The 27,150-nt window shown below is 49.7% G+C and overlaps 1 protein-coding gene across 1 annotated transcript in view; it reads left to right on the top strand.

Annotated features, from left to right (window-relative positions):
- tgfbr2b (transforming growth factor beta receptor 2b) overlaps positions 1-27,150 on the top strand; it is a 109,829-nt gene that overhangs the window by 21,046 nt on the left and 61,633 nt on the right. Inside the window, exons 2-3 of the mRNA XM_072509764.1 lie at positions 15,644-15,803; positions 17,676-17,875. Coding sequence (XP_072365865.1) covers positions 15,644-15,803; positions 17,676-17,875 — 360 coding nt within the window. The remainder of the gene's footprint in view (positions 1-15,643; positions 15,804-17,675; positions 17,876-27,150) is intronic.

The raw sequence follows: 27,150 nt of genomic DNA, 5'->3' as shown, positions 1-27,150 counted from the left end.
ATGAGAGAGAGAGAGATCTGAACTTGGACCTTCACTTTTATAGGGTCCAGGGGCTTCCCGCCTCCCGGGGCGGCCCTTGACCCTGAGTCTCAAGTGATTGGATTCTGTCCCCAATCTCTGGGGTCGATGTGTCCAATGGTGAGGCGATTCCTCGATCGGGGGGTGGTCGCTCACCTGTCTTTGTTTCGGCCACTGCAGGCGCCGACAGGTCTGGCCCGGTATTCAATTGCTAATATGTTGCAATTGTTCCCGGGGATAGCCGATTTAACTGTGGATGTCTGAGTAGATTAGGTGTAAACAGTCCTTAATGCAACTGCGGATACCTGGGTTGATGGGCTGTCGATAGCCCTGAGTATCAATCTGGGCTACGTTCCCAGAGCTGAATATGCAAACCTGTCTGCAGCTGCCTGCTTGTGTCTTCTTGGCTGCTTTTCCCAGCAGTCTTTCGGGTTAGCCGTTTTAAACTGGGTTTTGGCCAGATTAATCGGAACGCAGCCATTTTACATGGCTACAGGGCCTCTTGTTCGTAAGTAAATATCAATTATTTGGAGGGAAATGTAGCTGGTCTGATTAGTAAGTTTGCGGATGACGTCCAGGTTGGTGGAGTGGCAGATAGTGTTGAGGATTGTCAGAGGATACAGCAGGACATAGATAGGTTGGAGACTTGGGCAGAGAAATGGCAAATGGAGTTTAATCCAGAATAATCCTCAATGAGGCACCGATTGTCTTTGAATGGGCGAACCGCGATGAGCCCACAAGCAGTCCCTACAGGGGGGCGATTTAACAAAAAATAAATTTGGGCTCAAATAGCAGGGTCTTTCTCGGAGCCCGCAGCGCTGAGAACAACCCCGCTGTTAAACAGGATTTTGTTTTTTGGGGGGCCTCTGTGGAACACCCCGCCAAGGTCGCACTTAAGTTGATTTTTTAAGTGCCTGCCTGATCTCTTGATCTCACCCACCGTAGTCTCCGGACCCCCAAGTGCCCCAATTACCGATCAGGGGTTCCTCAAGCTCTTCCTCACAAGGGCAGGGTACCCCTAGGCCCATTCCCTGGCAGGCCCACCTGGCACCTTGGCACTGCCAGCCTGACAGTGCCCATGCCAGCCTGGGCACTCTGGCAATACAGGGTGGCACTTCTAGGGTGCCCAAGTGACAGTGCCAAGCTGCCAGACTGTCAGTGCCAATGTACCATGGTGGCATCAAGGGTGTCACGGTACCAGCCTGCCCAGAGCCCGAACACCCGGGGGCCTCCGATCTCCTGCGAGACCTCCCCAATTGCTGTCATGCCTGGTCCACGTTTGTGGAAACCAGTGCTAAACCTTGTCACGGTGAGGTCTCCAGGCGTGGGCATTTGATCCCGGGCCTTGTGGATACTCCGGCGCAGATATATTTAAGCGAAACTAAGTTCACATTTTAATAAGCAAATCTGGATCCTGCCCAGTGAGGGCGAGGTCCGGATCGTGATGTCTCACGAGATCTCGTTAGAGGCATCCCGAGAGAGGCCTCTCGTGAGATTTAATGGCCTCGTCACGTCACCGAATCGGGTGCGATGAGGCCATTTAATCAGGCCCTGGGTTTGTATTTTGGGCTTCCTGCGTGGTGACTGCCTCACCCACTGGTTTGAATACCACCGGCAGCAGGATGAGATCCTGAAGTGGGCATTAATTGCCCATTTAACGGTCCCAGTTGGTGCGGGTGGGAAGACCGTGTGGTAAACCACTGTAGTATATAATATGTGTATTGTGGTAAACGGCTACTGTATTACATGTAATGTGGTAAACCACTGCCCGATGGCTCCGCCTCCCCTCGGGCCCGGTATGAAGGTGGCTGGTCTCTGCCTCTGACCCAGCTCGGGATCAGAGGCCAGGAGGCTTTCTGTTTAGTTCATTCAAGCCTCGGTTACGTTCACTACTCGTCTTGTGTTCATTGATGGCACATCAATTTAATAAACTAAACTTCCAAGATGAATTCATCGCTCAAGCCTGGTCACCTGGAGCTGGACCAACAGGCAGCCGACGCCACTGCAACATTCGAGTACTGGCTAAGCTGCTTCGAAGCGTACCTCAGATCCTCCACAGAAGACTTCACCGACGACCAAAAGAAGCAGATCCTCTATGCACGGGTGAGCCTGCAAGTTTTCCTTCTCGGGACGCCCCCTTGTATACGGAGCCGATAATGCTGCTCAAGGGACAATATGTAAAGTCTGTAAACGAGGTGTATGCTAGGCACCTTCTTGCCACGAGGCGACAACGCCCTGGGGAATCACTAGCAGAATTCCTGCACGCCTTGCGGGTACTCGGCTGGAACTGTGACTGCCAGGCGGTATCGGCTACCCAACACGCGGAGCTGCTGGTCAGGGATGCCTATGTCACAGGCATGAAATCAAACTACATCCGCCAGCGATTGCTAGAAGGGGGTACACTCGGCCTCCCAGAGACAGTGCAACTCGCAAACTTGCTGGAGGTGGCCTTCCAGCACATGGAGGCCTACGCCTCCGACCACGCGGCACCCTTGTGGACCTCGTGGGCGCCACCATCATCCGACTCGAGTACGGCGCAAGCCTGTGCCGCGCAGCAGCCCGCCAACGCCGGAAGCGCTACTTTTGCAGCCAGGGTAAGCATCCAAGACAACGCTGCCATGCATGGAACGCGACTTGCAACGGGTGTGGGAGGAAGGGCCACTTTGCGAAAGCCTGCCAGGCGCGATCTCTCCCTAAAACTCCTAGGCCCAGCAGCGCTGCCTGTCGGGGCCGCCCCAGCTGCCACGCCACCTGCCATGTGCCACCCATGGTGGCCACCATCTTTGGCTCCATCTTGTATTCCACCCGCCACGTGTGACCCATGGGGGCCGCCATCTTTGACGCCATCTCCGATGCCACCCGTGACCCATGGGGGCCACCATCTTGGGACCACTCCGCAGCCTCCAGGGAGCCCTGCTCACCCGGTCGTACGCTGGCAGCTGCCACCTCCGACCGGCCTAACATCACCTTCCAAAGCTCGCCTCCATCACGCTCGACCAGTCCTGGCCTCACCACCTCACAAAATCTACGATGACCGTCCGGATCAACAGGCACGAGACGGCCTGCCTTTTCGACTCTGGGAGCACAGACAGCTTCATGCACCCAGATACGGTAAGGCGCAGCTCCCTCCCAATTTTATCCGCGACCCAGAAAATCTCCCTGGCTTCCAGATCACATTCAGTAGAAATCCGGGGGTACTGTGTCGCGACCCTTACTGTACAAGGCGTAGAGTACACTAACTTTAAGCTCTACGTCCTTCCCCATCTCTGTCCTGCCCTTTTACTCTACTTCCAGCACCACCTCCAAAGCCTCACTTTAAAGTTCGGTCGACCCCTGCCCCCCCTCTCACCATCTGTAGCCTCGCGACCCTTAAGGTCGCCCCACCCTCGCTCTTCGCTAACCTCACCCCGGACTGTAAGCCCGTCGCTACTAGGAGCAGACGATACAGTGCCCGGGACAGGGCCTTTATCAGGTCGGAGGTCCAGCGACTCCTACGAGAGGGGATCATTGAGGCTAGTACCAGCCCCTGGAGAGTTCAAGTGGTGGTCGTCAAGACTGGGGAGAAGCACTGGATGGTCATCAACTACAGTCAGACCATCAACCGGTACACGCAGCTCGCTGCGTACCCCCTCCCCAGCATATCTGACATGGTCAACCAGATTGCTCAGTATCGAGTCTTCTCCACGGTTGACTTGAAGTCCACATACCACCAGCTCCCTATCCGCCCGGAGGACAGCCAATACACTGCCTTCGAGGCAGATGGCTGCCTCTACCACTTCCTCAGGGTTCCCTTTGGCGTCACCAATGGGATCTTGGTCTTCCAACGAGAAATGAACCGAATGGTTGACCAATACAGGCTGCAGGCCACGTTCCCGTACTTGGATAATGTACCATCTGTGGCCATGACCAGCAGGACCATGACGAAAACCTCCGGCACTTCCTCCACACCGCTAAACTCCTGAACCTCACCTACAATAAGGAAAAATGCGTTTTCCGCACAACCCGCCTAGCCATCCTTGGCTACGTTGTGGAAAACGGAGTCCTAGGGCCCGACCCCGACCGCATGCGCCCCCTCCTGGAACTCCCCCTCCCCCACAGCCCCAAGGCCCTGAAGAGATGCCTGGGGTTCTTCTCTTACTATGCCCAATGGGTCCCCAATTATGCGGACAAGGCCCGTCCACTTATTAAATCCACCATTTTTTCCCTGACAGCTGAGGCACGCCTGGCCTTCAACCGCATCAAGGAAGATATTGCCAAAGCCGCGATACACGCTGTGGACGAGTGTATTCCATTCCAGGTGGAGAGCGATGCGTTGGACTTTGCTCTGGCCGCTACCCTCAACCAGGCGGGCGGGCCCGAGGCTTTCTTCTCCCGTGCCCTCCATGCCTCCGAAATCCGACACCACTCCGTCGAAAAGGAAGCATTGTTGAAGCTGTGCGACATTGGAGGCATTACCTGGCCGGCAGGCGATTCACTCGTCTCACTGACCAACGGTCGATTGCCTTCATGTTTAACAATACACAATGGGGCAAAATCAAGAACGACAAAATTCTGAGGTGGAGGATCGAGCTCTCCACCTACAACTACGATATCTTGTATCGACCTGGGAAGCTCAATGAGCCCCAGATGCCCTATCCATGTGCCAGCGCACAAATAGACCGACTTTGGTACCTCCACAATGACCTCTGTCACCTGGGGGTCACCCGTTTTTTTTCACTTTATCAAGGCTCGCAACCTGCCTTACTCCATCGAGGAGATCAGGACCGTGACCCGGGACTGCCAGGTCGGCGCGGTGTGCAAACCGCACTTCTATCGGCCCGACAGGGCACACCTGGTAAAGGCCTCTCGCCCCTTTGCGCGCCTCAGCATCGACTTCAAAGAGCCCCTCCCCTCCACTGACCGTAACGTGTACTTCCTCAACGTTGTTGACGAATACTCAAGATTTCCCTTTGCCATTCCATGCCCTAACATGACCTCTGCCACCGTCATCAAGGCCCTGCACAGTCTTTTCGCCTTGTTCGGGTTCCCCACCTACAACTATAGCGATCGGGGTTCCTCCTTCATGAGCGACGAGTTGCGTCAATTCCTGCTTAGTAAGGGCATCGCCTCCAACAGGACGACCAGCTACAACCCCCGGGGCAATGGACAGGAGGAGAGGGAGAACGCGACGGTCTGGAAGGCCGTCCTCCTGGCCCTACAGTCTAGAGGTCTCCCAGTCTCCCGCTGGCAGGAGGTTCTCTCCGATGCGCTCCATTCCATCCGGTCGCTCCTGTGCACTGCCACCAATGAGACCCCTTACGAATGTAATTTTGCCTTCCCCAGGAAGTCCACCTCCGCGCTCCCGTCCTGGCTGACAATCCCAGGGCCCGTCCTCCTCCGGAAGCGTGCGAGGAGTCATAAATCAGATCCCCTCATTGAGAAGGTCCTGCTCCTCCATGCCAATCCACAATATACCTATGTGGCACATCATGACGGGCGACAGGACACCGTCTCCCTCCGGGATTTGGCACCTGCAGGTTCCCCAGCGACCATCACCACCACCCCCGACCCTACACCGTCTCCCTCCACCACTACCCAGCTACTTCAAGAACTGGCACACGTAGGCCCACCGGCGACCATCACCACCACCCCCGCCCATACCCCCCCCCCCTCTCCCACCGACTCAACTACTGGGTGAGGAAGAGGACAACACGCTCCCGGATGGGCAGGTCTCGACACCGGTGCCCACACCACAGCTGGGACTGAGGCGATCACGGCGGAAGGTCAAGGCCCCCAACAGACTTGATCTTTAAGTCCACTTCACCCCCGCTGGACTCTTTTTTTTTTTTTTAACAGGGGGTGAATGTGGTAAACCACTGTAGTATATAAATTGTGTATTGTGGTAAACGGCTACGGTATTACATGTAATGTGGTAAACCACTGCCCGATGGCTCCGCCTCCCCTCGGGCCCAAGGTGGCTGGTCTCCGCCTCTGACCTATTTCGGGATCAGAGGCCAGGAGGCTTTCTGTTTAGTTTATTAAAGCCGTAGTTACGTTCACTACTCGTTTTGTGTTCATTGATGGCACATCGGGCCGTTCTTGAGCCTTCCTGCTCCAAATTTAATCAGGGTAGAAGCAGAAGATGGCGCTCCGCTCCTCACATCCTCCCGCCTCCTTTAAATGACCCCTACCTCACAACTTGCTTTGGGGGACGGTACTAAATTCCACCCTGTGACCCCTATATAACCCTGACTCCGAGCCCTAACCCAAAAGGCAAAACCCTCCCCATAGTCTCTTTTGTCAAGTCGGATATGCGACAATCAAACTGCAGGCAGCAAGGTCCACAAACAACATTGTGCTCGTAATCAGAAAATCTGCTTCAGTGATTGAGGAATTAATATTTGCCAGGCCACCGGAGAGAAATTCCCACATATCCTTTGAAATTGTAGAGGTGACAGACTTCCAACTCAGCAAAAGGTTATGCGATGACAGCAACCTCTGACCCATACGTGACCAAATCTCTTCTTCCACTTCATTTTAGCCCGTGGTTTTCTGCTCTGGAAGAACACACTGATGAATGTATGCCCCATCACTGAATTCCCACTTGGGCCAGTAATAAAGGGTTCAAGCCTGCATTTACTGCTTTCCTACTGAGTGCAACTTCAGTGCAGAGAAACCCCAGCAAATATGTGGGAAACGCAGCAAAGCCAAGCGCAAATCTTTTTGGAAGCAACCACAATTAAAATGACAGGGCTGTCACACTTATTTCAGAATTGCATAAACAGTTGATTTTTTTTTTTTAAATGCTGATCAGTGATTTAATTGAAAATGTCACTTGAGATCCAAGTCTGTCCAAAAAGCTGGTTGAAATTAGTGTTTTTTCCAAAACAACATTTTTTTTTTGGATTTTGACAATCTGGTGATTTAAAAAAAAAAGTTTGCTGACACCTCCACAAGAACTTGCAGAAGAAAAAGGTAGTGTCACGTGACACACAGGGCGTTGTTTCCTTCCAAGGATTTATATATAGCCTCTTAAGGAATTCCATTGCTGTGTTGAAGCAGGCCATTGGAGCTCTGCATTCTCCTCTGGGACGTGTGCTGGCTTGTTCGCTGATTACCAACTCTGTTCAAACAGGAGACAGCTGCAGTAATCTTCAGCAGCGTGAAGGATACAGGCGAAACAGAATTGACTTGTTTGCAGGGCTCCATGGAGTGCCAGCACTGCCTGATATCCTGGGGACCCCAACAGGGAGCGTGTACGTAAAGCACTGTTTTCTTTCCACGACTACCTAGCCCTCCCCCCAAGCTCCACCCCCACATACACACAGGCTCTTCTTGGAAGATGTTGATCAATGGGCAGAAACTGTGGCCATTAGACCTCTTGTACTTCCACTTGCAGTGATCTGGGGAAGATATCGCTTTCAGACAGCAACCTGAGCAATGTCACTAACTTTAAGCAGACCATTTGTTTCTTTAGAAGAGATAACCGATTAACTCCATCATCAGCATGAGGTAGGGACCATGTCTTGATTAATAAGGGGATTAGGGAGACTTCCGGTGACGGCGGGCGGGAGGCGGCCGCACAATGGAGGGCTCCCGTTCGGGAACTGCATTTTCGGGGCTTTAAGCCCGGTCCCAGTTCCACGGAGGCGGCAAAAGCAGGGAGAAGGCACAGAGGCGGCAGAGTGAAGAAAAATGTCGAGGGTGAGCAAAAGAACGTCCGTAAGGAAAACAGCTGAAGGTCCGTCGGGGAGTATAAAGGTCACCGCGGGGTCACCAAGGAAAATGGAGGCTGGAACACCAGGGGAGGCCGCATTGCTTACAGTTGAAGAAATAACTAAGGTGATGGCTGCGGAATTCGAAAGGCAGTTTACAAAATACATGGAGACAACGAGGAAGGAGATTAGAGAGGTTTTGAGTGTGCTGGTGGAGGAGGCGATTTCCCCGGTGACTAAGGCGGTGGCGAGCGCAGTGGCGGAGGTGCGAGAGCAAGGGGAGGCGCTGAAGGAAGTGGAGGAGACGTTATTGCAGCACGGTGATCAACTTGCCTCGATGGGGAAGGAGATGCAGAAGGTGATGGACATTAACAAGGATCGGCGAGGAAAAATGGAAGACCTGGAAAACAGATCCCGGCGACAGAATTTGATGATTGTGGGGCTGCCCGAAGAAGTTGAAGGACCGAGGCCGACTGAGTATTTTGCCGCGATGCTGGCGAAACTATTGGGGGAGGGGGAGGATCCCTCCCGATATGAACTGGATCGGGCTCATCGGTCGTGGAGGCCTGTACCAAAGGCGAGTGAGCCGCCAAGGGCAGTGACTCTGTGCTTCCGTAGGTACAGTGTGAAGGAGAAGGTCCTGAGCTGGGCCAAGCAGAAGTGGGTGGTGCAGTGGGCTGGAGCTGGTATACGTGTATACCAGGACTTTACGGTGGAGCTGGTGAGGAGGCGGGCTGCCTTCAACCGGGTGAAGAGGGCACTGTACATTAGCAAGGTGCAGTGCGGCATTGTATATCCAGCGAAGCTGAGGGTGACTTACAAGCTCAGGGACTTTTATTTTGGAACGGCGGAAGCAGCGGAGGAGTTTGCAAAGGCAGAAGGACTGTGGCAGAACTGAGAAATTGAGAAATGGCCATGTGCCGATGTAACCTCCTGACTGTATTTTCTTCTTTTTTGTTTCACTGCGTGCGGCTGTATGGTCTAAAGGAGCCAATATTGTATATATTTGGACAAGGGAAGTGATGGGACTTTCACTCGAAATGAGGGCTCTTTGGGGTGTAGGTGGATATGTGGGGTTTGTGTGCTAAAAGGGGATTTCTGGGCTTTCCTAGGGCTGGGCAAGGGGGAAAGGGACCCGGGCGGGGGCCTCCATGCTGGCCGGTTTAAGCCGGCCAGTGAAAGGGAGTGAGGTGGGGGGAGGGGCTGCGGCCATCAGAGCCTGGCAGAACAGGGTCCGAGTGGTCTAGCCGGGGTGGAAAGTTGGGGGGAAGGAACTGAGGTTGGGAGGAGGAGTTTTACAAGAGGCAGTGGACGGGAGGAGTTGGAGACTGGGGGGGGGGGGTACAACTCTTGGGTATCATGTACGGTACTCTTTCAGAGGTTGGAGGGCATTGAGTGTAGGGGGGGGGAGGGGGAGTGGACTCTATAGGTCAATGGTGACCATGGGTGGTCCCGGACTCCTTTTTCTTTTTCTCCTTTGTTTTTTTGTTGCCACCGTGGGAGGGTTTGTTTTATTGGATGCATATGTTGACAGGTGGGCCGTTGTTTGGGGTGGTGGGCGGATGGGATCGTTGCTATTGTTAAGGGGATTGATTTTGTATTTGTTACCGTTTACTGTTTGTGGGTGGGGTGTAAATTTTGAAGGAAAATGTGAAAATGGAAAATAAAAACATTTTTAAAAAATAAATAAATAAGGGGATTAGGGGTTATGGGGAGAAGGCAGGAGAATGGGGATGAGAAAATATCAGCCATGATTGAATGGCGGAGCAGACTCGATGGGCCGAGTAACCTAATTCTGCTCCTATGTCTTATGGTCTTATGTTGCATTACCCAGGCCAGAGTAATCTGCTAGACTAAAAACTGAAAATATTGGGGAGGTTCAGCAAGTCTGGCAGCATCTGTGGAGAAAGAAACAAAGTTAGCATTTCCAATGTGTGGGATTGAATGACTCTGAAGAAGGATGCATGATAAAAAGGAAGGCTTGCATTTATAAAGCGCCTTTCACAACCACCAGACATAAAGCGTTTTTGAAGTGTAGTTGCTGTTGTAATGTAAGGAGCGTGGCAGCCAGTTTGTGTGCAGACAGCTCTTACAAATAGCAATTTTTGTTTTTTGTGATGTTGATTGAGGGATAAGTATTGACCAGGACACCAGGGATAACTCCCCTGCTTTTCTTAAATGAAGTGTAGTGGGACCTTTCGCAGTCCATCTGGGTTCTGAGTGCTGTCCACAAGACATTTTGTAGACTGCTGCCCATGAGCATAGTTGCCACGTTCCACTGGTTTCCATCCGTGTAGTTTTTTTTCCTATCGGTATGACTGAAGTGATTCAGGTAAAGCAAGGGTGCGGGAAGCGAGATGTGTTGCTAATTGCATACAACATTGACCACGTGAGCCATGCTCTCCTGCACCCAATCAAAATGTAAATATTTCTATTGTTTTTAACATTTGAAGCTTTGGCAGTTCTATCAAGATATAAATGATTGAGCATTTTCTATAACTCGTTACAAAATCTTTGCAGTGTTAAATGTATTCAATCTTATTCATGGGGTCTTGGTTAGTGAACAAATCCAATTTCAGTCTTCGGTCCACTGAGATGAAGGAGGGCCACTCACGCGGCCCACTCACTAGCACACTCGCCAAGATTGCCCATCATTAATTTAAATTCTCATCTGAAAGACAGCAACAATGCAGCAATCTATTAACCTAGATTTTTGTGCTCCAGTTCTGGCATGGCGTTTGTGTGGGACAGGCTGAATAGAGCAATAGGAGTTTTCCCAGACTTTCCTTCCTGTGAGACTTTGTAGGAACCCAGGCTCTAGTAACAGCAGACAGCAATCTCCTTGCATGAGGGAATCATCAGTAAATGGAACATCTCAGCATTGTCAGGATGTTATGAAAATGATTTACATTATATCAAGGTGTACATCTTGCGGTTGATGGGAAGGATATCATTGAGACCGTGGTCCTATCAGATCTAGGGCGCAGAGCATCCTACAGAACCTGGGAGTCAGGATAAAAGTTGATGTTCTCCCAAAATGATGGAACCAATGATGTCAACCTTGGTAACACTTGCACATCTCAATTAGAAAACAATAGGTTCAAATCACACTCCCAGAGTCTTGTGTGCACAATTTTGGCTGACACTCCAGTTCTGAAGGAGTGCAGCACAGTTGAAAATGCCTCGTGTGCAGATAAGAAATGAAACTGCTGTTCCATCTGCCCACTCAATCAGGGGTGCCTCAGATTCCATGGCACTATTTCCAAGAGCAGCAGTTTTCTCCTCTGTCTTGGTCAATATTGGCCTCGCAAGCATTATCACTTGAAGACAGATTAAAAGGTTGTTGTCACAGAGCTAGTTTGCCAGACCTTGCTGTGTACAAACTGCCTGCCACCTTTCTTATTTTTAAAACACTTGCTATGATCCAGTGAGGGGAGTTTGTGTGACTTCGCTCTTTTCCCTCTGCTCGTTTGACCTCAACAGATTTTTTTTAGCAAGGGTATTTTTGCCAATTCATTGAGAGTTTATTGTTTACGCGCAATGATCCATCAGACAATTTTTCTTTTGTTTTAACAAAGGAAGATTATTATACTTACCCCGACCTAAGTAAAAATAATATTTGCTCGGACTTTCACACACACACACACACACATTCAAAGTTCACGCACACAAATAGATTACAGTCGGGAAGGATGGATTAATCAAATGAAAGTCTGGAGAAATAAAAGTGTTTTTTGGTTTGTGGAGGCTGGTGACGCCGCTGACTTCAGGCTGTGGGTGGTGGTCTTGCGACTTTCCCTCGGTGGTCCCGATGCTCCTGGTACCATGGTGATTTAAAGAAGTAGATGGCTGATTTGGTTGTCTTCCTGAAGACAGTGGTGTGGGGTTGATTGCCTTCAAGAGATCTCTGCCTGGGTCTCTGCCAAGTTGGGTTGGAAAGAGGGTGAGGAGGGAGGGCCCCCCTTGTGGTCTTCTCTCATCAGCATCTTGGCTGCTTGTCCTCTTGCTGCAGAGGAAGCAGAAGGTTAAATACATAAAGGGTGGGCCTGTCACATGACCGCCACCCAGTGATTCAAACATGGCTGTTATTCGTGTATTGCGCCTTATAACTGTTAGATCTTTAGACTAACAGTGCTGAAGCACATGGGTTTAATGCAAGATCAACAAAGGTTTATTGAATAGGTCTTCACTGTACAAGCTTTGGCACTAGGCTCCCTCAAAAGGTCTCACCCCCACAACCCAAAGAGGATTGCCAATGCTAAATTGCCCCTGGATTGAAAGAAAAATGAATTGGGTACTTTAAATTTTTTTTTTTTTTTAAAAGAAAATGTATTGCCTAACATTGCAACTTCATCATCTTAAATCAGAGTTTGAAAAGGAAGAACTGAAGGTCAATTAATATAAATCCACATAAAGTTCTAACTTCCAATCTGTGATTGTAGCACCTACCATTCCAGAAATTGTTCAAGTTGCTTCAAGAACCCCCATGGTTTGTGGTTCGTCTTTAAACTGTTTAATCAAATGAGAGCTAGGTTTTCTCTGAAGTGATTCATAGTATTCATAGTATTACAACTTTAGTGATGCAGAGTCATCTGTTTAAAGATAAATTCCTTGAGACTGAGTCACTCTTGACTTAGCCAATGAACTGCAGCAATCTTGCACGTTCACTGGTTAAACAGGAAGGGGACTGGTTAATATTCACAATCAATATAAACTGCTCCCTGCCAGTGCTCCGATGTTCTGCACACTCGGCAGTTTGGTCACTGGGCTGGTCACTTGAGTTGGTCACCTGACAATTCTACGTTTCACTGAGGCTTGATTATAATAGTGCTTGTGTTATTTATATCATAAAATCTCTTTAGAATTTGTTGATGAAAGCTGACTATGGGCCATAGAGTTTGACTATGGACCATCAAATGCTATCTATCAAATAGTGCTGGGCCCCAGGCGGTGGGCCGACCTGGAAATGTCGAGCTTATCACTCAGGATGTGATGCCAAGAGCCGTGGCAGGTTTGCAGCTTGACATTTAGTGTTCTCAGAATTATTAAACATTAAACAGTGGCTCACTTCCTGAGGCAAATGGGAAAGCTCAGGGTAAAATTAGTTCATCATTACCTGGCCTTATGTAATATAACCTTGACTGCTCTGCTGAGGGTTCTAGGATCAGGTCATTTTGATTTCTTTGCAATCCTCCAGGCCTCTCACCATATATCGACAGAAGTCTTGGATTACAGAAATATTAATTACACATCCAAAATCTTCCAGCATCATCAAAAGCAACTGAAACCCATTACTGACGCACCATGCGTGTTAGAGATGAATGAACTATTCCTGAGTTCTTACACTAGTGCGTATCACTCAGGTTAGCTGCTGCACTTTGACTTTTGATGACAAGAGAAGAGGTTTCTGCGGCTATGTTGTTGTGCATCCTGTCTATAACAGGAAATGCATGTTATATATTATCAAATCTAAATTGGGCATTGTTACACGCATGCCATTGAACGTGTGGCAGTTGTTGGTGAGAGATGCAGTGTTCACCAGTTTACTCGCCGTTCTGCTTTTGGGGAAACTCTACTTGTGAACAAACCTGCAAACCGGGTTTTAATGTCCTTCTTAACAACGCACAAAAATAAAACAGTGGCCAGTTGAACTTCAGACTCTGTGAGGTTTGATGGTACAGATTGTCTGGCAGAAATGTGGTCGAATAATTTTTCTAACACTGGGTGGTTCAAACTGTTCTGTCTGGCACTGGGTAAAATTGTGGGAGTGATTCTCTGCCCACGTTTCGCCCGGCAAACATCCCTCTATTCCAAGGGAATAACAGTCAAGCCCCTAACCTGGGTTTGGAGCAGGCGGTGAATGGAGCGCGATGTTCCCAGCTCAAGGAATCTGATGCAAACTGGTTCACACCCTCACTGTGGGCCAACAAGATGAGCAAGGCCGGAATTTTCAGGCCGTTCATGCTAGCAAGATTCTTGCTTCCCCTCAGCAGCACATGCCCTGCCATGGGTTTGCGGTAGGTGGTTTCAATGGGAAATCCCATTGACAGCAGCAGAGTCCGAGAATCCCCACACTGCCAGCGAGCAGCGGGCCGCAGAGAACACGCGGCTGGGAGGCCGGAGAATTAAAGGAGCATTTAAATATGCTCCAACCATTTGAAGCCAGAGTCTCCCGGCTCCTGGCACTGCTGGTGTCACCTGGGCATCCTGGCAGTGCCAGCCTGGCACCTTGACAGAGCCACCTGGGTGCGCTGTGTGCGGCCGTGCCGAATGCCCTGCTTGGGTATTATGGGGGACCGCATAGCGGGCCTCCATTTTTAAATGCCAACCTGATCTCTTACTACACTGAAGAGTTCCAGTGAGGCCATGTGCAGCCTTGGCTGAGGGCCCTTGTACAACGCGAGTTTGCTGCGAGGGCCAAGAAACATGCTGCTAAACGCGCTCACTATGGGACTTTGTTCCCAATTAGTTGAATCGCGCCTTAGTCATTTTTCGGGAGACTTCCACCCTCTTTCTTCATTTCCCAATCCCTGGAATTACTCAATAGGTCACCATCATTGCTGCCTCATGATGGGGAGGACCCGGATTCGATCCTGGCCCCAGCCCCGGGTCACTGTCCGTGTGGAGTTTGTACATTCTTCCCCCAGTCTGCATGGATCTCACCCCCCCCCCCCCAACCCAAAAAGATGTGAAAGATAGTTGAACTGGCCATACTAAATTGCCCCGTAATTGGGAAAAAGGAATTGGGTACTCTAACTTTATAAAAAATATACTGATGCAGGCGTGGAAATATTGAACTCAGTCCGCGGTCCTCAGTTATAAATGTTGTCCCACATTCTTAGGTAGAGTAATGTTGCCCACTCAAAATTTCTGCTGTGTTGAGGTGATCTGAATAGTGGTCAACACTGCCCCAATTCATAATCGTAGTATCATCGGAACTTATGAACACTCTGGTAATGTAGGCATTGTAGCTTAGTAGTTCAATGCTATCACAGCCGTTTTTCAAACACTACAGGGTATGGAGAGCAGGGAGGAGATGGTCATTCCAAGCCAGAGGTCAATGAACTGAGCCCAAGATCTGACACTAGTGCATCGCTCAGGTTGTCTAATGAATTATACAGCTACCCTTTCACTGGCAGCCTTATCAGTAAAGGGGAAAATGGTACGGTGGGCTCTTTGCATATGCCAACATCATTGCATATGCCAATATCATTGGTTTGCCTCAGAGGAACCCAGCACTGGTTGCACTCAGGAAAACAAATTCTGCACATAGGCTAGGGCTGGAATTCCTTAATGGAATATTTGCAAGCCACAGCCATCACGCTAAGTGATTGAAATATGTTTCCTCAAATGTAGAGCTTAAGAGGTGCAGGAGTACTGCTAGTCTACTGTCCCCCATCCCCCATGCCTCATCCATCCATCGCCTAACACACCCTCCTCATGTACCTGGAGACTGCTGCAATGTTAGCTGGTGTCTATTCAGCAGCTCCACCGCTCAGTGGGCCCAAGGCCTAACGCTGGAAGACCACCATTCATGCACAGAGACTGGATAACTGGCAGACCTGCATATTCATTCTGATCAGTTGCCTGTTGGAACTGGCTGCATGCAAATTGGCTTCTGAAGCACTGTGGGATGATCAAAGGACTTTAGAGGCACTTCATAAATGCAAGTTCTTTTTTTTCTGTGGACTTGGGAGTTTTTTCTGAGGTATCAGATGGCAGTCATAAGCTTAGCTCTGTTGTGGAGGTACACAGTAGCCCCTTCACTCCCAATTAACGGTCTGGGGCATAGAGTGAAGTACCATTTTTAAATGAATGGATACATTTTTTAAAAAAGTCCGCAGAACTATTATTTGTGGACAACTGATCAGAATGAATATGCAGATTGATTTGATCAGAAAGTTTAAAACTTGTTCTCTACTTTTTTCCAGCACAAGAGAAAAAATTCATGATGCTGCCCTATCCGCCGGTTAACCTTTGCCGGTTCTGTGACATCGAGCTCACTGATTGCACCGACAGTGGTGTCTGCGTTGTTAACTGCAGCATCAACTCCTTCTGCGAGAAGAAGGAAGAAGTGTGCGTCTCGATCTGGTAAGGGCCCCTGCTCTTTGCAATCCATTCTGATTTCAGTACATTCGGCGTCTCCATCGCTAAGGGTTTTTTATGTTTTGTTGTTCAGAGCGACGCAAGAGATCTCGCAGTGCAATCTGAGGAAAAGCAGGGGAAGTTTTCCCAGTGTCTTGACCATCATTTATCACTCAGCTAACACCTTAAATGGATGATCAAGTCATTTACCTCAGTGCTATTTTTGAGAGTTGGCCGTGTGCAAATTGACTGCCAAGTTTCCTACATGTCATAAGTGCTTAATTGTTTGGGAAATGCTTTGGAATGTCCTGAGGTGATGAAAGGTGTGATATAAATGCTAGTCCTTTTGGACTGAGATCACTGTTAGTTGCTGATAGTGGGTAATATTTGTTTGCTCGTCGCCATGTAATCTTCTGTAGCTAGTGAAGTCAGGCTGGGGCAAGGATCATAATTGAAAGGCCCATTTGTTTATTTAATTAATTATTGTTTATTTACTTATAACTCTAGTGAAGGGCCAAGGTCCACCATTTAGATCCAAGATCATCATCCCTATTGTATAGAAGGTGTTTGTCAAAGGCCGATGGTTTATGCAAAATAAGAGGTCCAACCACATAATCCACAGGCCCTCTGGGTTCAAATGAATTATGGCAGCTGTGCCATAATGAGATACATTATTTTGCTTCAGGAAGGTTGAAGGGTAATCTAATCAAGGGGTTTAAAATTATAACATGTTTCGATAGGATAGATACAAACATGCATTTGAATTAGGAGCAGTAGTAGGTCACTTGGCTCTTCGATCCTGCTCCGCCATTCAGTAAGATCATGGCTGATCAAATTTTCATTTAATTTTTCCAATTAACGGGCATTTTAGTATGGATAATCCACCTACCCTGCACATCCTTGGGTTGTGGGGGTGAGACCCACCCAGACACGGGGAGAATGTGCAAACTCCACACAGACAGTGACCCGGGGCCAGGATCGAACCTGGGTCCTCGGTGCCGTGAGGCGGCAGTGCTAACTACTGCGCCACCGTACCATCCAATGGTTGATCTCATTTTAACCTGAACTAGGCATACCCCTGATTACCTTTCACCCCCTTGTTTATCAAGAATCCATCTAATTCTGCCCTAAAATATTCAAACTCTGCCTCCACCCACTCTCTGACGAAGAGAAATCCGAAGTCTCTCAACCATTCCCTTCTCTCTGGGCGACCCCATATTTTTAAACAGTGGCCCCTAGTTTTAGATTCTCCCACAAGAGGATGGATGCAAAGAGTCTTTTTTCCTCTGGTGAGAAGTCCTGAACATGGGAACACAGACGTATAATTAGAGCCGACCAAATAGGAATGAAATCAGGAAACACTTTCCCACATCATGTATGGAGGATATGCGGAATTCTCTGGCAGGTCGGTGCCTCGTGTCCACCTTTATTCCATTAAAACCTATTGTTCTCAAGTCCAGAAGATTTCACCTGATCCCATGTATCCACCACCTTCTTTGGGAAGAGAACTAGATTTCCTCTATACAACAGTGTTTCCGGCTTTCCCTCCTGAATGACCGATCTCTTAAATTTAAGATTTTGCCCTCTTGTTCTCGACACATGTAACTGAGCAAACAGTTTCTCTGGGTCTACCTTATCAAATCCCTTTAACTTTTTTAACTTGAGAGGGATAAAAAGTAGGCTGAGGTCTGTAGGGTTCACTGGGTTATTTGTTTGCCGACTTTTGGCACGTGATACCCAGGACTCAAAGTTGTACCAGGTCTCTTGCCTCCTCTAGCACATTCCATACTTGGTCATCACAAAGTTTGAGTTAAGTCTCTTTCCCTGTTTCTCTTACACCTTTCATTTTAAGCACATCTGCATTATCTTAAACTTTAGGAGAAAGCAAGATACCAATGTAACCATAGAAACACTGTGCCATCATCGGGACATTCGTCTGTATGGACACCTGCTGGATGACTACAATAATACAGAATGTAAGATGAAAGAAAAGAAGGTTCCAGGCTCGTTGTTCTACATGTGCTCTTGCTCGTCAGAAGACGAATGCAACAGGCGTCTGATATTTAATGACGATTTTGGTAAGTTGGATCTGAAAATGAAACGCGTTTGTGGCTGTGATGTGTCTGTGCTTTTCGTTAACCATATAAATGAAAGCACTAAATTGTTGGATAAATTTTAAAACGCTTAGGGAGCCTTCCACTGGAGCCCTCAGCTACCAGGCGGCAACAAGGCACACCAGGAGGCCTGCTATTCAATAAAATCTTTGCTGAGTTTGTGGTCTCAACTCCTGTCTGTCTCCATAACCCTTGACTCCCTGGTCAATCAAAAATCTATCTAACTCGACCCTGAATATATCCAGTAGCCCAGCCATTGTTCTCTGAGGAATTTCACAGATTTAACGACCTTCAGAAAAAAAACATTCCTAATGTCAGGCTTAAATGGGGGACCTGTGATTTTCAAACTTTGTCCCTCTAGTTCTAGACTCGCCTACAAGGGGAAGCAACCTCTCAGAATCCACCCTGTCAAGTCCCCTTGAGTTCTTTCCGTTTCAATAAGATCACCTCGCCAATGGCTCGAGGCCCAATCTGCTCCACCCTTTCTCCTCAGATAACCCCTTCATCCCAGGAATCTGTCCAGGGAATCAGTCACTCTACAAAGGAAGAGTGAGAAGACACTGTTTGGATTTTGTTTGTTGTCACGTGTACCGAGGTATAGTGAAAGTATTTTTCTGCGAGCGGCTCAACAGATCATTAAGTACATGAAAAGAAAAGGAAATCAAAGAAAATACATAATAGGGCAACACAAGGTACACAATGTAACTACATAACACCGGCATCGGGTGAAGCATAAAGGGGTGCAGTGCTAATGAGGTCAGTCCGTAGGAGGGTCGTTTAGGAGTCTGGTAACAGCGGGGAAGAAGCTGTTTTTGAGTCTGTTCGTGCATGTTCTCGGACTTTTGTATCTCCTGCCCGATGGAAGAAGTTGGAAGAGTGAATAAGCCGGTTGGGAGGGGTCTTTGATTATGCTGCCCGCTTTCCCCAGGCAGCGGAAGGTGTAGATGGAGTCAATGGATGGGAAGCAGGTTTGTGTGATGGATTGGGCTGTGTTCACTTCTCTCTGAAGTTTCTTGCGGTCTTGGGCCGAGCAGTTGCCATACCAGGCTGTGATGCAGCCAGATAGGATGCTTTCTATGGTGCATCTGTAAACGTTGGTGAGAGTTAATGTGGACATGCCAGATTTCCTTAGCTTCTTGAGGAAATATAGGCGCTGTTGTACTTGCTTGGTGGTAACGTCGATGTGGGTGGGCCAGGACAGATTTTTGGAGATGTGTACCCGAGGAATTTGAAACTGCTAACCATCTCCACCTCGGCCCCGTTGATGCTGACAGGGGTGTGTACAGTACTTTGCTTTCTGAAGTCAATGACCAGCTCTTTAATTTTGCTGGCATTGAGGGATAGATTGTTGTCACTGCCCCACTCCACTAGGTTCTCAATCATTTTATAGGGTTCAACGACTGCACCAGGTTCTCCATCTCTCTCCTGTATTCTGACTCGTCATTATTTGAGATCCGGCCCACTATGGTCATATCATCAGCAAACTTGTAGGTGGAGTTGGAACCAAGTTTTGCCACACAGTCGTGTGTACAGGGAGTATAGTAGGGGGCTAAGTACGTAGCCTTGGGGGGCCCCGGTATTGAGGACAATTGTGGAGAAGGTGTTGTTGTTTATTCTTACTGATTGTGGTCTGTGAGTTGGAAAGTCGAGGATCCAGTTGCAGAGTGAGGAGCCAAATCCCAGGTTTTCGAACTTTGATACGAGCTTGGCTGGGATTATGGTGTTGAAGGTGGAGCTATAGTCAATAAATAGGAGTCTGATGTAGGAGTCCTTGTTGTCGAGATGCTTTCGGGATGAGTGTAGGGCCAGGGAGATGGCGTCTGCTGTGTACCGGTTGCGGAGGTATGTGAATTGCAGTGGATCAAGGTGTTCTGGGATTTTGGAAGTGATGCACTTCATGACCAATCTCTCGAGGCACTTCATTACGACTGAAGTCAGGGCCACCTGATGGTAGTCATTGAGGCACGTTGCCTGGTTCTTCTTTAGCACCGCTATGATGGTGTTCTTCTTGAAGCAGGTGGGGATCTCGGAGCGGAGTAGGGACAGGTTAAAGATGTCCACGAACACACCTGCCAGCTGGTCTGCGCAGGCTCTGAGTATCACCAGGGATAACCGACTGGACCCACCGCTTTCCGAGGATTCATTTTCAGGAAGGCGGATCATACTTCGGACAACTTCCCGAAATTTCTTGTGGACCATGAAGTGTTTTATAAGCGCAAGTCTCATTATTTGCAGATGATATTTGATCGTGGGCTGTTTTGTAGCACACCCGGGCCTAGATTTTTTTCCCCAGGTCGGGTGCACAGAGTCAGGAGATTTCCGGCAGCACAGTGGTTAGCACGGTTGCTTCACAGCTCCAGGGTCCCAGGTTTGGTTCCCAGCTCGGGTCACTGACTGTGAGGAGTCTGCACCTTCTCCCCGTGTGTGCGTGGGTTTCCTCCGGGTGCTCCAGTTTCCTCCCACAGCCCAAAGATGTGCAGGTTAGGTGGATTGGCCATGATAAATTTCCCTTAGTATCCAGAAAGGTTAGGTGGGGTTACTGGGTTACGGTGATAGGGTGTGGACTTAAGTAGGGTGCTCTTTCCAAGGGCTGGTGCAGACTCGATGGGCCGAATGACCTCCTTCTGCATTGTAAATCCTATGATTCCTGGCTCAGTGAAGTCAACCGTTAAAAATGGCCACAGGCAGGTTGGGTTATCGGTCAGGGGGTGCGGGCTGAATTAAGTGTTGTCAGAGCGGGCAACCCCGCAAAGAGTGCGGAGGCTGCCAACCGTGGAAGTGAGCTGGGCATGGGCGTGAGCTGGGCACAGGTGAGCTGGGTGGATGGCCTGCCTCTATGCTTCAGCACCATATTGAAATAATAAAGGACAAAAAAGCAAATAAACTTCCAGTCCACACCCCCACACACTCCCTATGCCCCATCCATGCCAGCTTATGTCAACCCATCCCCAACCAATCCTCCCATGTCCCCTCATACACCCATGCCCCCACCCATCCCCATGGCTGCCCATACCTCCCAAGCCACTTGGTGCCAATGCATGCCCCCGCCCACCATCCTTTGCCTTTACCCCTTCCATGCCAACTCACCCAGTATCCTTGAAAACTTCCCCAACAGCTTTGACATTTCCTTGACAGCTTAGACAGCTCCCATGAGTTTGCGCGTAAAAAGTGCATAATCATGTTCATTTTTAACATCCCAAAGGGTGCCTTACATCTCCAGAAGGGGTCTGAGGGCCCTCTCCGCAGGTGCACCTTGGCCCTCCAAACGCACCCACCACATTCAGATTAGCCCTTACCTGATCCAAGCTGCTCCCCCAGGTTTCACTCTCCTGGAAAACCAAAACCCACTGCAGTGGAGGCAGCTGGTGATTTAAGTGGCCAGCTGCCTCCGTACACCAGGCATACACGGACTCCGGACTGACTCCACTCCTGTCCCTGCAGAGATGGGAAATGCTGGGTTCAGGGGCAGGACTTAGACGTTTGGCCACTCCTGGGCTTTTCACCACAGCAGAGAGCCTCTCAACTGTGGTGAAAACCTGGCCCCCAGATAAGACTGCTCTCTTATCTTATCTCGTCCACTCATTCTCCTTTTGAACCGTTACAACTTGGAGGCATTTGATAAATTTTTAATGGCCTCTGAAATAGAAATTCAAGGTGGTGAGCACCCAAGTTCCAGAGATGTGGAAGGTCGAATCCATGGAGGGATTTGAAGACTAGGATGGGCATTTACAATTTGAGGTGTTTCCATGGCAGCAGCCAGTGCAGGTCTTCAAGCACAGATGTGCTGGGTGAATGGAACAATGTGAGTTAGAGTACAGGCAGCAAAGTTTTGGGTAGACTCTAATTTACAAAAAAGGTGGAAGAAGGGAAGGGCATTGGAATAGTCTGATCTAGAGGTAATAAAGGCATGAATGAGCAGCAGCAGACAAGCTGAGGGAGGGGCAGTGACCGGCAGTGTTACAGAAGTGGCAGCAGCCTGTCGTTCTGACAGAAGGAAAAGGGGACTGGAAGCTCGGCTCCAGTTCAGATGAGATGCCAAACTTATGAATGGTCTGATTCAGCATCAAACAGTTGCCATGGAGAGGGATGGAGTCAGTGACCAAAAAACCCTGAAGCTGTTTCCGGGGCCGATGCTTTGGCCTCATTTGATCGTCTCTTGCAATAATAATCGACGGGCGAGTGGTGTGTCGGATCAGAAAATCGAGATGACAAATGTGGGTGGCTCACATGAAAGCCCTTTGATGTATGAAACCCTCTGCGGATCTTGTGTTCAATGTGAACGTGGAAGGAGCCTGCCTCATGTAAACTTTAACACATCAAAGGCGGGATTATTGTGTGATGGCCCCGAAAAATAAGATTGAAGTTGCTATTTGATCACCATTTGAAGACTCCAGCTGCCCCTTCTCCCTGTACATTAACTGAAAGCAGATTGTCTGCTGTTGCGTCAATGCACTGTAGCTGTGGGCTGGAAGTGAATCGTGTGTCTGATCTCAGACATGCGGTTTCCTGTCTGTGTTTAAATTTATGAGCACATCAAAGCCTGCTTCTCCCCGAGCCATGTTTACAAGCAGATACCACTTACACTCATTTATTGCAATCTGACTTGTGTCCAAGTTCAATGTCTGAAAAATTGGTTCTTCCTTGAGATCCTTTTACATAAACATCGACGGATGATCCTGACTCGTCAGCCACAGTTGTCAAGTCTGAGCACCACAAGTTGTTCCCAGTCCAAGTCTTCTTTCCTTCACAGCAGCCCAGTCATTCCTGATTTCTGCTCACTGACCATTGCTCAGATATTTTAAACGACTTGGAGAGAAAGAATTGCACCCCACCTCAAAAAAGATGTTTTTTAAGAATATTGTTGCAGGTCGCTAGGTCTTAATGAAGGGCGACATTCTCCTTTTGGGAGACTTGAGGCACGATTTAACTACAGTGGATCTGCGCGCACCGGTTGAATAGCGTGAAAAGCCAAAATCGAGATTCGCGCCGGTCGCAAATTGTTTGTTATCTAATCAGCCCAGTACCAATGGCAAGTTTCGGATCTCGCCCAAATATGGTGAGCATATCATTAACCCTCACCTTCCATCTCATTAGCGAGATTGAAATTCTTCCGTGAATTAACCAGCTCCCCAGCGAGGAATCACATGGGTGTCATTTAGCACTCCTTTTTAAAAACATGAAGCTGCCACAATGGCTGGTAAGATGAGTAGCCATTTCCATTTTCCGGCATGCAGCTCAAGGGCACTGGAGCCACTGCCCCAGTGGTCTGGGGAGAGGCCACTCCTCAGGAGCCTTGGTCAGGGAGCTGAAGCATTTCAGGTCTGGAGTCACCCCCAAGGCCATTGGGCAGTGGAGGGTGTGAGGTGCTTTTTATCCATGAGGCCTTCAAGCCATCTTTAAATATTATGGATACCTATAATGGACAACCACCGTTTCTGCCTGTCTGTCTTACGAAACACTTCCAGGACAAAATCCTGGGCGAGATTCTCTGCTCCCGCGCCTGTTGGGAGAATCGCCTGGGTCGCCAAATTTTCCCGCGACGCCGGTCCGACGCCCTCCTGCGATTCTCCCAAGCGGCGAGAACGGCCCCGTCGAGTTCCGCGCGGCGGAGGCCGGAGAATCGCCCGAGACACCCGAAATGGCGATTCGCCGGCACCCCTGCTATTCTCAGGCCCGGATGGGCCGAGTGGCCAGCCCAAAATGGCGGGTTCCCCCCCGGCGCCGTCCACACCTGGTCGCTGCCGTCGGGAACAGCACGGGAACGCCGGGGGGGGGCGGCCTGCGGGGAGGGGAGGGGGGGATTGCGCACCGGGGGGGCCCTCAAATGGGGTGTGGCCCGCGATCGGTGCCCACCGATCGTCGGGCCATCCTCTCTGAAGGAGGACCTCCTTTCTTCCGCAGCCCCGCAAGATCCGTCTGACATCTTCTTGCGGGGCGAACCCGGAGAGGACGGCAACCACGCATGTGCGGGTTGGCGCCGGCCAACCCACGCATGTGCGGGTTGGCGCCGGCCAACCCACGCATGTGCGGGTTGGCGCCGGCCAACCCGCGCATGTGCGGGTGACGGCAGTTATGCGGCGCCGGCCCTGAATCGGTCGGGATAGGGGCCGTTTCGCGCCGCCGTGAACCTCGACGGCGTTCACGACGGCGCGAACGCTCTGCCTCCATTTCGGAGAATCCCACCCACTGTTCTTGGTTATATGCTGAAGGTCACTTTAACTCCCTTTGACTGTGAGCAGCCTCTAGCTTCACAGCTGAAGGCCATTGCTAATAACGAATTGGCCTTGTTAGTTGTGAGAGCACTTACCAGCTGCAGGTTGTGTTTGCTGCTGGTGGTTGCAGATGCCTGGGGGCTGCTGTTGCTGTTTCCTTCCTTTTCTGTAACTGGAAAGAAGGACAATTTGTTCTAAGATACCTGGGTCCTGGAACACCGGGCTGAGGAGGACGTACGAGTCCAGAAGGCAATCCGGTTTGAAGCAAGAAGACGCTGCAGGACCTGGTGCGTGACGTTGTCACCCACCTGATGACACCATTGAAGAGATGCTTTTGCAGATTGCTGCTGCTTTTATTGCTGGTGTGGTGAGTGCTGCATGTAACTGGCATGTCACCACTGGTTAAACACACCGGAAATCACGGATGTTCAACTGCACCTTGAGCACCGGTGGAATATGTGGATGCCAGGATTTGGTTCCGGTGAGATTGGGCCATGTGGGAGGGGCCTGCGCAGCTGCGGCTCCAGGATGGAGAATGGCCCCGGTTTGTGGAACAAGTAACACATTAGTTTTGGACATGATAACACATTCTCAGGCTTATCCTCCGTTTCTGTTGAGGAAGAGTGATACCGTGTGTTTGGGACTTTTTTGTGAAGTTGAGCTGATATAACTTTGTATTGGTACCAATATGGAATGGTGATGTTTCTTGTTGTTCAATGGTTAGTGTGATATGTGGAATATTCCATAGTTGATTTTAAAATTTTACTGTTGACCGTTTCAGAAACAAAATATTCTCAAGGGTTTAAGTGCCATGTCTCAGACGATGATTATTGCATCGCGTTTCAATCAAACTTTGAGCCTGATCAGTGTGCCTGACCTCTAGAAGAGTCAGCACCATAGAGGCAGCAGCCAACAATCAAACACTCAAGAGCTGGGCTTCAGCACTGGGGATATCCTCGCGACCAAAGGGTTAGTGTGTGGATCAGGAGGGGGCGCCTGAGCACGGTCCCCCTAATGTTCCCAGCAGGGATCTAGGGTCTGGGTTCTAGAGGCTCCTGCTGTGGCTTTGGGTGTGTGCAGAGCGAGGTTTTCCAGCTCACCTGGCTGTGTGTATGGCACTCTGAGAGAAGGAAGGACACGCAAGGGCTTAGGCAATTTGAGTATCCTGGGGTGGAAGCCCTAACTGATTGCCAGTTTCGCTCCTTCTCCAATTCCTTACAGATACAAAAATGGATGGTTGTCCCGCAAAGGATTCTCTTGTGCTGCTGGTAGCAGACCAGGCGGGCAGACACCAGAGAAGGCGGCAGCATCGATGCAGACTGGAGGTGGCACCCCATGTGCAGGGGTGAAGACCTGGCTGCCCATCAGGTCGAGGAGGAACCCAGAGGAGGAACACAGTGTGGTGCCTGTGCCACGTTCCCGCGGACTTGGCATTCCATGGGGGAGTAAGACACCTGCTCCCAATGGCCATGAAGGTCACTGCAGCCCTTAACTTCTGTGCAACTGGTTCATTCCAGAGCTCGAGCGGAGACTTGTGCAGCCCAGCTCCAGCCCACAAGGTCACAGATGCCCTGTAAGCTCGGGCATCAGACTTTATGAACTTTGAGCTTGGGCTGGACTAAGCCCATCAAGATGCCCGAGCTGCAGGACTCTCCACCTTTGCCGGGATGTCCCAGGTCCAGGGGGCAATTGGTGGCACGCAAGTTTACCGGGCCATCAAGGAGTGCCCTTCATTGACATTGGAGAGGGAGAATGGGGATCCATCAGCGGGGCTGGGGTGCATCCATCACCCCTGAGAATTCCATTTTAATTTAACTAGTTAAGCTTCTTCTTTGACATTTTATTTTCGTTACGGTGCCCCACCAGGAGCTGTCACCCTTGTCATTTTTGTTTTATTCAAAAGAATATACAGTAAAAGGTTCAAGTTCGGGGCTGTCTCCATGCTTGCTTGTACACACAGCTCTGTCCAATATGAGACTGACTCCTGTGCATTGCTGTGTGTGGGCAGTACTGTACTCTGTCCACATTAGCCCGATATATGACAGACCCTTTACTACAACTTTGACTTTTGTTTTAATTCAGAAATCCCTCTCTCCTGTTCTTTCTCCCTGTCTCTCTCAATAAGTCTTTTTATTTTTTGTCTTTCTTTCTCATTTCGCTATCATCCTCTACGCTAAACATACTGGGGCTGGATTCTTCATCGGTGGGATCTTCCCCTTCGCCGGCAGCTCACTCACGCCCGACGGCTTGGGGTGCCCACAATGGGAAACCCCATTGGCTGGCTGCCAGGACGGAGGATCACGTTGCCAGAAAATGGGTGTGGCGGGACGGAGAATCTCAGCCATTTACTTTCTCTCGGCTCACCTCCTTTTCCCCAACTCACTGTCCTCCTCCAAACGCTCCTTTCCTTCTCTGCCACGCCTCTCTTTCTCCGCCACCCCTTTCCCTCTCCGCCATCACCCTCTCTCTCCGCCACCCCTCTTTCTCTCCACCATCCCTCTCTTTCTCCACCGCCTTCTCCCTCTCCGCCACCTTCTCTCACTTTTCTCCCATTACCTCTTTTCTCCACCCTCCTCCTCAACCTTCTTTTTTTGTCTGTCTCACTCACTCACAGGTCTGATCTAGTTAATATCTTTTAGGCTCTCTTGCTGTCTCACAGAAACAATTGATGACGTGTTGGAAAGTCCGCACTGCTCTGTATGAATTTCTCAGCTCTCTCTGCTGGAATGTATTTACAAGGCAAATTCCCCTCTCTGCAAATTGAGTGGAGTGAATGATAAACGGTCAAGTACTGCCTAAAAAAGCTTGCTGTCAACACTGTAATTGGGAGAGAGTGATTGAACAGAGAGCCCATTCAACCATTGATTGACGGTAGAATAAGCTGTCTGAAACAAAGAGCGGGATTTTTCTAAACCCCCACCCCCCCCCTTACCGTGGCATATTTTCTGGTGGCGGAAATGGGCCATCAATGTCTACGCCGTTTTGCAAGACTTGCCTGTCCCGCCATCAGGGGAACTTGCTGTGGTG

The sequence above is a fragment of the Scyliorhinus torazame genome, chromosome 6 (assembly GCF_047496885.1).
Source record: "Scyliorhinus torazame isolate Kashiwa2021f chromosome 6, sScyTor2.1, whole genome shotgun sequence".
NCBI classification, from domain to species: Eukaryota; Metazoa; Chordata; class Chondrichthyes; order Carcharhiniformes; family Scyliorhinidae; genus Scyliorhinus; species Scyliorhinus torazame.
Note: the sequence above shows the minus strand (reverse complement) of the source record. Positions and strands in the feature narration are given on the sequence as shown.